Here is a 13,689-nt window from a genome sequence, read left to right as displayed (position 1 = left end):
TGGGAGGCTGCTTTGCCTAAAACATCATCCCACTCAAGCACAATGCTCTGTGTAGCCATCTAGGACAAGAACCCATCTTGCAGTCTCACACTTTCAGAAGTTACCTGGCTACATGCTCCCCAGCCTGCTCAGTTCTGCCCAGGGTGGGAAGTGAAAATGCCCAAACACCCTGCAGGGAGCTATTTTCAAGGAGTAACATTTTCAACAGAGCCGAAGTTCCATTTTTCAAAAGTGACAACACTCAAGAGCCTGTATCTCACTGACTTTCAATGGGTCCTAGGTTCCCAAGTGCCTACGAGCATGTGAGTGCTTTTGAAAATATTACTCAATTACAGAAGGAGCCTAAATCTCATTGACTTGTAATGAGGCGTAGGCTCCTAAGTCACTTTGGCTACAATTTCCAAAAACACCTCAGTATTTCCAGCCCTGCTGAAATTAGGAACGTTAGAAACAAAATGAGAAAGTGTGCTGCCATGAGATTGTCTACTTCCAAGATGCTTGGACAATTCAATAGCATCTCAACATTCGGGTGCTGGATAGAATGGAACCTCTAGACTTGCTGAGGGTTGCTAACATGAAGGAGCATGCAGCCCCTCCGAATCTACATGGGAGCGAGAAAAGAAAACAGCGTCTTGCTGCTGGGTACCTGGCAAAGACCTCCAGGTGGCTGGTGCGCTTGGTCCCTGCTGTTTTTATTCTGCTTGTAGAAGTCAAATATCATGAGTGCTGCATAGACCTTCCCCACAGTCATTTCATCCTCTGGATGAGGAGACAGGAGGTGAAATGCAGAAGGGGGAGTCACAGGAAGAGTGGAAACAAGCAGGGGGAGAGAAGGAATGAGTGTCAGCAATGGAGGGAAAGAGAAGAAATTATTTCAATGGGGGAAATGTCCGATGGGCAAGAAAAGCAAGTGAAAAGTGGTAGGATGTCACAATAGAAGTGGGGGGGGGGGGGGGGTGAGAGAGAGAGAGAGAGAGAGAGAGAGAGGGGAAAATAAATAGTTAAAACAAACTTCTTCAAGTTCACATCTTTTCCCTTCCTTCCTTCCGTCCCTGACCATCTCTCTGAGAGTCACGGCGCCCAGTGTTTTAAAGCCACCCAGCCCTCTAGCCTCGCCCTCTATGGAAAATATTTAGGGATATATTATAGAAAGGATGCCCTAGGCAAGCAAACCCATGTGGCGCTGTAAGAATGGGGGACAGAACAGAACATTTAAATTAATACCAGATCTGAAGCCAGCATTTTTATGATCAGAAAAGCCTGATTTTTCTTTCTATTACCAACAGGGGACGAATAGGCTAATATACCTTTAAATGGTATTTCATTTTTCCAGATGGCTTTTTGGCTCATTTTTGTTTTACAGTCATGCCACTGACCTGTCCCTGCCATGCCACTTAGCACTTGTCTTATAGCAAGGGGCTGCAAAGTTCCGGGATATGCCAACATCTGCTGGGGGGGAGGGGTGTGTGCGCAGGGGGAGGGAGAAGGAGAGAAGCAGCCATTGCGTTGTCAGTCCATCGTCATGGCTCCATACCTTCCACAGTTAATGCTGCCCTGATTGGAGGGGGCTGTTTTTCATAATCAGAAAGTCAGGGGACTCAGAGCCCTTGTTTTTGTCAATCAAGAGAATTTCAAACTTTCCATTTTCTCAGTGAGCTCCTGCAGGCCATCCTTAGGGGAGATTACACCTTTTGTACCCCCCCTTCCTATTATATGGGCTCTTTAACATCCTTCTCTTGACTTTGTTTGGATGCAGACAGAGTCTAGAAGGCAGAAACTGTTCCCCCAACCAGCTGGAGCCAGACTGGCAGCAGTTAAAACGACAGGAAGCAGGACTGTGCACAACACAGAAATGTCTCTCGAAGAGGCTGGACAAGGCAGTGCTCTCTTCTGGCCAGTGTGTATTATCTTGCTCCATGATGCAAAGAATCTGCTGTCTCAGGCAAGAGGCACTAGGACATGATGCCTGGGAGTGACTGAGGGGTTTGTACTAGTCAGGCAGGGGGACATGGGGCTGTGGGCATTCTGGAGGCAATGCTTGGATGGTCCAGGCCGAAGATGAAATGGGCTCCTGCCCTGTAGCATCTAGACTGCTGTGTGCACCTTGGCTGGGCTCTGGGGAACATCCCCAGAAGGGGAAAGACCTGGACTTTAGTGACTGCCTGGAATGGGTTTTCAGGTTCATGTCTCTGCATTGCTTCTAGGGGCAAGAGGTTTCTTACGCGGCACTTACGTTTATGGGGAGGCACCAACAAGTCCAATGTCTTCTGGGACAGGTTGGGCCAGACCAGAGAGATCTCTTTCCTCAGCTCAGAATCACACTGGTGCTGCTGCACGCCCGCTGGCGAGGGGGCAAAAAAGGCACATGAAGCTGAGAACAAAGGACTATCCATTGCACATGTACCGCAAGAGAACCAGAGAGCGCTAATATGTGAACAGACCCTGACTATTCCGATCCCACTCCCCTTGTCTTCTTTCCAATATGCTAAGTCAGGATCAGCTTTTCCACTGATACTAACAACAGTGCTAACCCTCCTCACTGCACACCAATGTTCGCTGTAGTTTTTTCCCATCCACATGTGGAATAAATTTTGTTATGTGCACTGAGGCATGTGCAGGTGTGCACTAGCAGTAGAAACACCTGCTGTCAGCTGTGGGCACTCTGCTAATCAAGTGGGTGGCTGTCAAAGCACTCAGCGTATAGGGAACAGTGCTATACCCTGGTGTGTGAGCTTTGCAACAGATGCAGTCTGACCAATATTTCAGGGACCAGTTTAATCTGGTGTCCCCACCAGAAGGATGCTCTGCCACTGTTCCCCTATATCCTTTTAGACTTGTCACCTCATTAGCTGCTTCTAAGGGAAACAACAAAACTGACTGTGAAAATAACCATGGGCTCGAGGTATTACATAAACACTCCCCCCATGCACTCCCCTCCCCGCCACCTATGGTAGTAGGGGGGCGGCCCTCACAAAAAATTATAAGACCATATATTATATCATCATTATCATCATCATCATCAAATAGATGCTATAAATCCAAGTAAGATGTTAAAGAGCCAAAGACAGCTAGACTATTAAAAAGGCCAAAGAGGGTTCTCAACACGCAGGCTAAGAATGATTAAAGTATTTCTGAGGGCATGTCTGCACTACTGAGTTATTTTGAAATAACAAGGTGAGTGTCCACCCAGCAAGCCTGTTATTTTGAAATTATTTCAAAATAACGGGTGTGCTATAGTGAAATAATAGCTCCTCATTCTACCAGGAATAACACCTATTTTGAAATAGCTATTTCAAAATAGGGTCAAGTGTGGATGCTCCCCGGCTGTTATTTCGACATAACTACTCCCCAGAGTCATTCAAAGTAATTACTCGCCAGGGCTCCCCGGGGCTCTAAGTCGAGGTAGTGCGTCCACATGAACAGAGCCTGCCTCGGACTAATTTCAAAGCTTCCCTGTAGTGTAAATGTGCTAGTTCGACAGAGTTATTTCTGGAGTTGTTATTTCGAAATAGCCTTGTAGTGCAGACATAGCCTGAGAGGACAGGCTGGCTCCCGACTGGCTAAATTACACAGAATGAGGTGGAGCGGTTTCTCTCTGTGGGGGAGAAAAGCAAAGGGAGGAGATAATGATCGCTCCTCTAGCGCTTGCCGTTCCACCGGGGCTTGGAGCCTGTGACCTGCACCCCACTTACAGGACGCTTTGTCCTACCAACTAGTGTCATTGACAATTGACAGAAGAAAACTAAAAATCCAAACCAGCTCGGTAATAATGGGTAAAGCCAAATCCAGACCCTCAGATCCATTCCCCTGACTAGCTGTGCTCTGTGGAAAGTGGCGTATTTGCTTGTTCCTCTTTGCTGGTGGCCAAAGATCTCGTAGACGCAGACAGTCATGCTCACTGACGGGACCTGGCCTGAACGATCGCCAGTGAAATGTAAGAAAATGACACAGACTCTCCGGGTTCAACTGTCCCCTTCACACGCAGGCGTATTCATGTGAAGGAGGGGACTGATCCCCAAGACATGAATGAGTCCGTCCTAGCCACATGCTTTAAAATCACATGGCCGGTCCTCTGTGCTGTCAGTCTGCCTAGATCCTTTGGGCCATAATATTTTGCCCTCTAGAGCAGAGGACCCCAAACTGTGGGATGCACCTGCTCCCAGCCTGGGGCTCCAGCTGCTACTCACACCCCTGAGGATCTGTGCCCAGGATCTCGCTGATAGGGTGGCCCCTGGGCAAAGCTTTGCTCCTAGCCCCACCCCCGTCTCCACAGGGGGGGGCGGGTGCTTGGACAGAGGTTGGGGGGGCACAAGGTAAAAAGTCCGGGGATCACTGCCCCTAAGCAATTTCCAGCCAAAGAGCTAACGTGTTCCAGCCCTCCTATGAGCTAGGTCAGTATCAGGGAGAGGCTAAGATGCACAGCCTCCCAGGTATTCAGGCTCTTCGCTCCCAACGATTTCAGTAGGGGCTAGGTGACCCATGTCAGCCTAGATCCTTATTTTCACTCACTCAACCAAGAGCAGAACCCGCGTGGCCTGACTCCCAGTCCTGCATCTCAACCCCAGGGACACGTTCTGCCCGCCCTTGGGGTTTGAAACGAAAAAAAATCTCCAGCCCTTTCCACTCTGGCTCCAGTGGAAGCCCCGGCTTTGAGGGCCCATTAAACAGTCTAATAAGCCAAGGCAGAACTGGATAGATGTTACGATGTGGGATTGGTTACTTGGGAAGCCAAGTAGCTGCCTGATTAAGCATTTACATAATTAAATTTCATCTCAGAGCATAATACAGGTCAGAGCTTGCAGACTTACAGCTCCCACTATCAGCAGGAAGAGGCTTTTCTTCCTCCTGGCATGGCTAAGATAATAAAACCTGAAGAGCCGGGGCTGGTGCCCGCATGGGGCATGTCACTTCAAAGCCGCCCGTCCCGGTGACCAGGTGACGTTCTCCGTTGTACGAGGCAGTGCGGGGCGGAGAAGTGTCGTGTCGAGGGCACACGCAGGGTACGTGTGCGCTGCAGCCGGGAGGCGCAATGCCCACCTTGCACGGGCAAAGCGAAATGAGCAGGGTAGCTGCAGTTGCAAGGCGGTGGCTCGCACTTGGTGCTGGATATTCCCACCCACCCCCCTACGTCAATTCTCGGGCAGGTGGTCCAAGGTGCCGGCAGTGCCACTGTAACCCTATTGCTGTATCTTCTAGGCGCTAACCAGAGCACAGCTAGCCCAGGGGTGGGCAATAATTTTTGGCCGGGGACCATTTCTAAAATTTTTGAAGTGGCCCTGGGCCACCCCAGAAGGGGTGGGGCCTAAACTGGAAGGGGTGGGGCCAGGATGCTTCTGGGCTACCCCACCCCCAGACTATGACTGGTCTGGGGGAGGGGAAGCCCCTTTGCCCCCCTTCCCATTAGGCACCCATGCCCCTGGCAGGATGGGAAGAGGCTTCGCATACTCCCCTACCCCCAGGCCAATCAGGCGCACAGGGCCGGGGTAGGGCGAAGGAAGCTTTGCACAGCTCCCCCGCCCCCAGGTGCCTCCTTCCGCCCTGCAAGGAGCACGTAGCACTTTGAAATCAGGGCTTGGGGGCAGGGCAGCGCGTGACGTCTCCTCCCACCCTGCAAGGAGTGCCTGGAGCTTCAGAGTGCTGCGTGGTCCTGCCTGGGGGCGGGGGAGCGGCAGGGCTCCACGGGCTGGATCAACCCGTTCGGCCCACCCATGAGCTAACCCGTGGACATCAACTTGGGCTGACGTTACACCTCCCATCTGTAGTGCAGACGTTCCCCTGCGTCAGACCAGAGCTGTGGACTCCTGGTCCGAAATCTGTCAGTTCTCCTCTCTTTTTTGGACGGGTGGGAATTGGCTAGAGGATCCTCTATGGCCCTTCTCCTTCAGCGTACCCCCTTCCTTTGGCTTAGGAAAGCCGGCCCCCTCTGCAGAATAACCTTGCTGCCAGCTCCGTGCCAAGCTCACGCTCATCTTTGTGCGGCTTGGATCCCTCTCCTCTCCCCACCCCCTCACCTGTTGCCAGTTTGATTTCTAGAGCGGTCCGGATCAAGGCCATCAGCGTGGAAGTGAAGTGGACCGTTAAGTCCTGGTCCGAGATCGGCATGTTCATCCGCACCAGGCGCTAGGAACAAAGCAGAGTTGCTGTCAGTGCCTGCTGGCGCTGTCCCTCCCCCACCTCCCCCCTCTCGGGTTATCGTCCAGCCCCCGGATTCTTACAATAGCAAAATCACAAGTCGGTGCCGTTTGGAAAGGTTAACCGTTCGCGTGCTGGTGGGGAGGAGATGCACCTCGGCCTGACGGATGGTGGCTCCGTTTCTGGGATGCTGCACGGCTAGAGGGCTCACTGCCATATTCTGAGATTGGGGTTTGCCAGCATTCATGCTGCCCGCAGAGGAGTAGATTTTGTCTCAAGCTGGACTGATTTAACTTCCCTTGGCAATATCCCGTGTCAGGACCTACCAGCCTATCCTGATCTCCCAGCACATGAGCTCCAGGTGTTCCAGTTGGGGCAAAGGAAGTCCAGCAGCAGATGAGGCCTTCCCTCGGCCATCTTCGACGTGCTACTGAGGCTTCAGCCAAACCAACCTCACCCTGGCTGTATGTGCCCAAGGAAAGCCACTCAGCTAGGGTCTCCACGGGCCAGACAAGAGGCATAGCTTGCCTCTGCTCCCCATGACACGGCACATTAACGAGAACACTCTGTGGCTGACTCCAGCCACATGCCTTCCCCTAGGAGTAACCTATTCCACGTGGGTGCTTCTCACAGTGAGGCTAGACCACAGAGACAAAAACCACCAGCAGGACTTGGCCGTAGCAAGTAGGTCTGAAGGGTGAGGAGATGGACACTGCGAGGGCAATTCCTTTCTGGGGTAAGCAAGTGCAGCGCCACTGATGTGGGAGTAGCTGTGCCCGCTTACCCCAGCTAGGCCTCTGGCCCTGCCCTTGCATCCTTGTAGCTCTTGTCTAGAGACCTTACTGGTACAGGATGTACCACTGCAGCTGCACAGCTCTAAGGTCTCCTGTGTGGATGCTCTATGCCAGGGGTAGGCAATCCATTTAATAAAGAGAGCCAAAACAGCGGTGGGAAAAAATGTGAAAAGCCGCATCAGAATTGGCAAGCAAAAAAAAAAAAAAGAAAAGAGGCTGCCCCTTTAAGAAACAAGCTTAGGCTTTTTGGCCATATCAGCTCCCGTCAATGGGTGCCATTTTGAATAATTGGCGGGAAGCCGGGGGTCATTTGGGGTGGCACAGGAGTGGCTTTGTGAGCTGCGCTTTTGGGGGAGAGCCGCGGGTTGGTGAGGACAGAGAGCTCTCCTATCGATAAGATTAAACCAACACCAACGAGTAGCGGTAGTTATGTCAGTGGGAGTGCACCTCCTGCCAACATGGCGCTGTCCATACCAGTGCTTCTGTCAATGTAACTTATGTTGCTTGGGGGGTGTTTTTTCACACCCTTGAGGGAAATAACGTATACAAACAAAAGTACGAGTGTAGTCGTAGTGTTAGGCTCTTAAGTCACTCGAGGGCTTTTGAAAGTGTTACCCAAAGTCCTCTCAGAGTTTCCAAAGCAACATACAAATATGAACCAATTCTCATGACACATCTCTTATTGTGAGGCTCTTTTTTATGGATGGAGGAAAATGAGGCATAGCAAAGTGAAGGGAGTGGCCTGCAGCCACTGAGCAGAGGAGGGCCAGGCTTGGGAAGAGGATTCTGTAATGGTTTGGACTTCCAGTCTTCTGCTCTGATCCTTAAACTGCTCTGCATGGAAAAGGACTTGGCCGTTACATTCCTGGTCTGTCCTCCTTTTCCACCATCAGGAGAAAAAGCCCCTGTTCACTTCTAGCAATGCAAAGTAGGGTATGCCTCCACCACAGCTGGCAGTGTACACCCCGGCTTGGATGGACAGCCATGCACACTCTCTGTCCGTGTGGACATATTGCAAATTGCAGCGTGGTGACCCACCTATGTACTGAGGGTGTCAGGTGAGACTGGTAAGGAGGGCTGGCCCAAGCTGCTGTCTGTGCCGCCGTGGCCATACAACTATGAGACTATTTTAGTCTGTCTGCTCATGCGAGGAAGCACCCATGCAACCGCTGTTCGCTGCAGCCTGGGAGTAGCTCCTGGGAAGTCAATGGAAGTGTAGTAGAGTAAAGCTTGCGCGAGGGCAGAAATCTGGCCAGTCCTAGAATTCTATGAAGAGCCCTCAGGAGTCATCGAGTCCAGCCCCCTGCCCAAAGCAAGACCAACCCCAACTCAATCATCCCAGCCAGGGCTTTGTCAAGCTAGGACTTAAAAACCTCTAGGGATGGAGATTCCACCACTTCCTGTTTGAACACCGCTGGTTGCTTAAGGAAACTGGGCCATGAACATCTGCGTGTGCTTGAATCCGATCCTGAACTAATAGCTCATCTCATTAGCTTCATCAGCCCTCTACTTCTAACCCTGCCAGCTACTTCGTGGCCACATGCCGAAGGCTCCCATGCACAGTGCCAGGTGTGGGGGAAGAGCAGTTACAGATAAACACTCCATAGCTCAAGAACCCTACAGAAGGGCATGAACAGGAGCGTTAGGACTTTAAATATTATTCTGAGCCCTGCGGATGTAAAGCGGGACACGCTTCTGGCACAACCATTTCTTATGGTGAACAAATGCTGGAAAGAGCTGAGACCATCCCAGTCATTTTACACGTTAGCCTCTGATCCTATTGTCTACTGGGGCAAAAGGCTGCCCCCTACAGGTTTACTCTAGTAATAACTGAGCTAAGAGAAACCAGCACAACCTAACAGCACCCCATTTCAAACAAGGACAAGGGGTTCTCCTCGGGCTATTGACAGGAGGGACAACAAAATCAAAGCTGAGAATTTCCTCCCCATGCAATTCAAAGGCAAGAACAAATGCTGGCAAAGCTACAAACGTTTTGTCTGGTCCATTGTGTAAAATTGGGAAATTGGTCCGTTGGAAAATCCTCCTTCAGCACGCCAACGGTTAGAGCAAAACCAGTGTGTTCAATGCAATCCAATGGTTCACTTACAGAAAGAGCCCCACTGAATCCTACTTCAGTGAGAGAGAGAGAGAGAGTTAAGAGATGGCGAGAGAAAGAAGACGCGTGGAAATGAAGACCAAGCAGGTGAGAAATAAGTCCTCCTAGGAGAGCTCCATCCTCCAGAGAACTGGGACTGCAAACCCTGGGTCTCCCCATAGACGTCACTGAGTTAACTCCCAGGAGCAGCTGTGCTTATGCACAGAGGGCAGAAGACACCTCACGCTGAGAACTGACATGTCGTCGCTGCATGGAGGCCCTCCCTCACAAGTCTGATGGCGTACGTAGTCCCCTGCATCTCCACACACCAACAGATGTGGGAGCAACACGGCTGAGTAAATGGGAATGCACATTTACATGGAAACAGGTGTTGACTGGGAGTGGTGACAGGCCCACCTAGACATCTGGCCCTCCATATTCATTCTGTCCCTCACTCTGCATCCCATTGTAACCGTACTTCTCAGTAACTGGAGTGATGTGACTGGCGGCCTTGCGTAGCTGAGACCTAACAGCCTTTCACCCATAAAGTGGCAACTAATAGGATGCTCTCACGCCATCACTGTTAGAGCAACCCAGTGAGGGTGATTTCTGACTGGACGTGCTATCAATACGTGCCAGCAGTTTTCATCACAGCTCTCAGAGCACTTTACAGATATTAATTTGGAATGAAAATCTGGTTGTTCATGGCAGAGGTGAGTGTGGCGAGTCCCAGCAGACTCAACCAGACTCCCTCCCACAGGAGCACAAGCAGCAGAGTTAGCACCAGAACCACTGCAACGTGCTCCGGGGCCACGGCCCTTCGCCCCTAGTCGGTAGAGAGGATGGGCAAGGTCAAAGCCAATCATCCAGCTCCTCCCACAGTCGGCAGTGAAGCTAGCGGGGATCAGTGTGTACGCCCTCCAATGGGTCTCCAGTTAGTCTCTTTGCACTCCCTTGCTCACCCAGGCACACTCTGGCCATCAGCCTCACTTCACTTGTTCCCATTAAGCAGAGAAGTGATGTGACTTCCCCAAGGTCACAAAGAGAGCCAGTAGCAGAGCCGGAAAAAAACCTCAAGAGTCCTGACTCCCCTTCCCCAACTTGAATACTCCTTCTCGAAGAGCAGAAGACAGGATAGTAACTTGTAATATACATGTACAAAATGTGCCCACTACCTCTCGACAGCAAGATTTGGGTTTGTTTATTGCAGTGGGATTAAGTCATCTACTTAGAGCAGCCGCCCCTTTCTGAATGCATTACAGGAGAAAAGGGAGAGTTAAAACCAGATCCTCTCTATGACGGCCCCCCTGTGATGCTGAATAAGCTCTCAGGGGTCACGTTTGTTAAGAGAGACGTTCAGTCCTGTCACTAACTCCACAAGCATTCAGCTCAGCGTGGGTCTGCTCAGGCTTCTAGAAGCGTTTAGTCCACACAAGCCACGTGCACCAACTGATTCCTGTTGTCCTATCTTGCAGCATAAACAGCAAATATCTCTTTAAAGTAACGTTTTGCTCCAGTTACATCACCTCACCGTCCTATCCTTCATTAGCACCAAATAGTCACCTTCTTCTTTCTCCCATTTAATAGCCTCATCTTCCTGCAGTGCTGTTAAATCTTGCCACACAGTGAAATCATAAAATCATAGGACCTGGAGAAGTCACCTAGTCTAGTCCCCTGCACTCAGGACAAAGTATTACCTAGGCCACTCCTATCAGGTGTTTGTATACCCTGTTCTTAAAAATCTCCAGTGATCAAGAGTTCACAACTGTGCAAGACAATTTATATCCAGTCTTGCAGTTGGGAAGTTTTACCTAAAATCCAACTCTAAACTTCCCTGGCTTCAATTTAAGTCCATTGTTTCTTGTCCTATCCCCATAGGTTAAGGAGAATATTTTTTCTCCTGTCTCCTTGAACAACCTTTTATGTACTTGAAAACTGCTATGTCTCCCCCTTGTTCTTCTCTTCCCCAGACTAAACATACCGGCTGTGTCTACACTGGCCACTTATTCCGGAAAATCAGCCGCTCTAACAGATCGAAAATGACTATCGGGGCTTTTTTGCGGAAAAGCGCGTCTACATTGGCACAGATGCTTTTCCGGAAAAAGTGCTTTTCCGGAAAAGCATCCTGCCAATGTCGACGCGCTTTTTCCGGAAATACTTACAACGGAAAACTGTTCCGTTTTAAGCATTTCCGGAATATCATGCCAGTGTAGACGTAGCCACCCAGTTCTTTCAATCTTTCCTCATGGGTCATTTTTTCTAGACCTTTAATAATTGTTCTTCTCTGTCCTTACCCATACTCAGAGCAAGTCCCTGTGTAGGGCTCCTGAAAATTTCAGGTACCACTGGGACTTAATGTCCCCTCAGACTGCTGCTGCAATCTGGTGAGTCTTCAACCAGAGAGGAGCTAGTTAATTTGGAAGTGAAATAACCTTCTAAGCAGGCCTATTAGCAGAACACTGAACTTGTGAAAGATTCCTTCTGGTGGCAATGAAAACATTTAACAGGTATATACTGTCCGTTTCTGAATTTACCGTGTTGTATACAGGACTTTTGTTTAAAATTTGCTTTAAAAATATTCAATTTTCCTGAAGATCATGAAATCACGTCTCTAAAAAAAATCATTGTCACCTCTTCCCCCCTTCCAGGCTGCAGCTGGGCATGGGGGCAGCGGTTTAACAGTCCTGCTTAGGGCCCCGTAAATCCAAAGGATGGCCCTGCACATGGGAAGGGGTCACAATGCTCCGAGCTGCTGAGAAGGAATTCACTCCACCCCAGGATCAAGGTGGGACTGCCTGCCACAAATGCAGTGTGGTTAGCTGTACTAGTTAGATGGGGGAAGAAAACTATCTAGGACAAGGAGAAAAGCCTCCACTCGATCTCTGTGCCTGGCAGAAACATTTCTCAGCTCCTTCTGCCATTCCGCTTCCTACACTTCCCTTGCTCTTACATTTCCTCCTATGGAGTTTTGAGAGAAGATTTAGGCGGGGGATGGAGGTCTAGTTCCTGGTTACCTCACCTATGCCACAGAAACTTCCTCAATCCACAGATCTGAATTAGGCAGCTTCGGAATCATTCTCCCTTCTCAACAGGAGCGGAATAGCGGCTAACACAAAGAACCGATCTAATATATCAGAAGATCTTGTTAATGTTTCTGCAGTGAAAGGCCTCGGGGCTGGGGCTCAGATGTTCTCTCTAGAGTATCCTAATTAACGCTCTGCATCACACAGGGGGGAGCAACCAGCTAACAAGATAACAGCCAATTACAGACCAGCACATGGGTTACATTGCTAAGAGCTTGTCTCCACTACACAGTGGACTGATGCTGCAGCGATCAATCCACTGGCAGTGGATTTATCATGTCTGCTTGGAGTGGGGCTTGAGAGAAGGGGTAGAGTGGGATGGAGGTGGGTGGGGTGGGGGCAGTGGCAGCGTGTGAGGTGGGTGGCTGCCCGGGGTCCCACTCCTGGGACACTGGAGTGGTTGCCCCAGTTCCCACACTACCCTAGGGAGGGCCCTAGTAGGCAGAAATGATGGAAGAGCATCAGCCAGCAACCTTACTGCATGGAAGACACCACAGTAAGTAGGTCTCAGTACATCGACTTAAGCTACACTATTCACGTAGCTGAAGTTGTGTATCTTAGATTGACGGGGGTGAGGAGAGGGTGTGGGGTAGACTAGGCCTTAGACTGTCTGCACTACACAGCTTTTAACGACACGGCTGTGTTGACACAGCCCTATCAGTAAAAACGAACAAAAATCTTCCGCCCTTTTTGAGCGGCATCAACAGGAGAGCACTGTTTATACTAGTATTTGCCATGACAAAGGATTTGTCCTTCGGGGGGGTTTTAAGCGCCCCGATGAACAGTCAAAACTCAATGACTCATTTGTCCTGTGTAGACAAAGCCTCTATTTGTGCCAGTTTCATGTTCATGTTCAACAAAGAGTCTCCTAAAAACTTTACTTACAGGAGTGCCCATGGAGACAGGGAATTTTAAGCATAATGTTAGAGGCAAATCATCTGAGTAGAGGGCTGCTATACACCAGGGTTGCCAACCGTCAGTAAATTTGTGAACAGTCCGTAAAAAATTAGCTGAAATTGGACATGTCTGTAAATTCCATTAAAAAATTTAGGTGTCTGTAAATTTTGTAAAAGTGCAATAACTTTTCAAAAAACAGCAATTATTCTATAGCAATTCAATTTCTTCTGTGCTGCTTCAGCCATTTTGCTGTGGATTACTCTTCACTTTTGGCCATTTATGTCATCTTAATATAGTATAAAAATTATGTCCGTAAAAAAATGTGTCCGTCCGTAAATGTTTTCCATTTTGCCCGTAAATTAAATTTCTGTGGTTTGGTAACCCTGCTATACACAAAGATTGTCCCATCCATAGGATGACTTGGGGGCAATTGCCCCAGGCCCTGCGCTTTTGGGGGGCCCATGGCAGCCACCTCAACCATCGTATGAACAGGAGGGCCCTGGCAGATTACTGGGGGGCCTGGCATTGCAGCAGTTGCCCTTCCCCCGCTCCATGCCACTGTGCACGGCTTCTTAGTTGCAGCAGGAAGCAGAGTACCCCACGCCAGGACACTCCCCTTCCCACCACCACGGTGAAGTGGGGTGCAGCTGGCTGGGAGGGCGGCGCAGCAGGGTGGGGGAGAGTGGAA

At 50.0% G+C, this 13,689-nt stretch overlaps 1 protein-coding gene across 8 annotated transcripts in view; it reads right to left on the bottom strand.

The window, feature by feature from the left end:
* Nucleotides 1–13,689, bottom strand: part of CACNA1B (calcium voltage-gated channel subunit alpha1 B) — a 452,780-nt gene that overhangs the window by 23,174 nt on the left and 415,917 nt on the right. For all 8 annotated transcript variants that reach the window (XM_075906063.1, XM_075906064.1, XM_075906065.1 and 5 more), the window contains 3 exons: nucleotides 6,012–6,120; nucleotides 2,234–2,341; nucleotides 647–759 (listed from right to left, as the gene is read on the bottom strand). In XM_075906063.1, coding sequence (XP_075762178.1) covers nucleotides 647–759; nucleotides 2,234–2,341; nucleotides 6,012–6,120 — 330 coding nt within the window. The remainder of the gene's footprint in view (nucleotides 1–646; nucleotides 760–2,233; nucleotides 2,342–6,011; nucleotides 6,121–13,689) is intronic.

The sequence above is a fragment of the Pelodiscus sinensis genome, chromosome 22 (genome assembly GCF_049634645.1).
Source record: "Pelodiscus sinensis isolate JC-2024 chromosome 22, ASM4963464v1, whole genome shotgun sequence".
NCBI lineage: Eukaryota > Metazoa > Chordata > Testudines > Trionychidae > Pelodiscus > Pelodiscus sinensis.
Note: the sequence above shows the minus strand (reverse complement) of the source record. Positions and strands in the feature narration are given on the sequence as shown.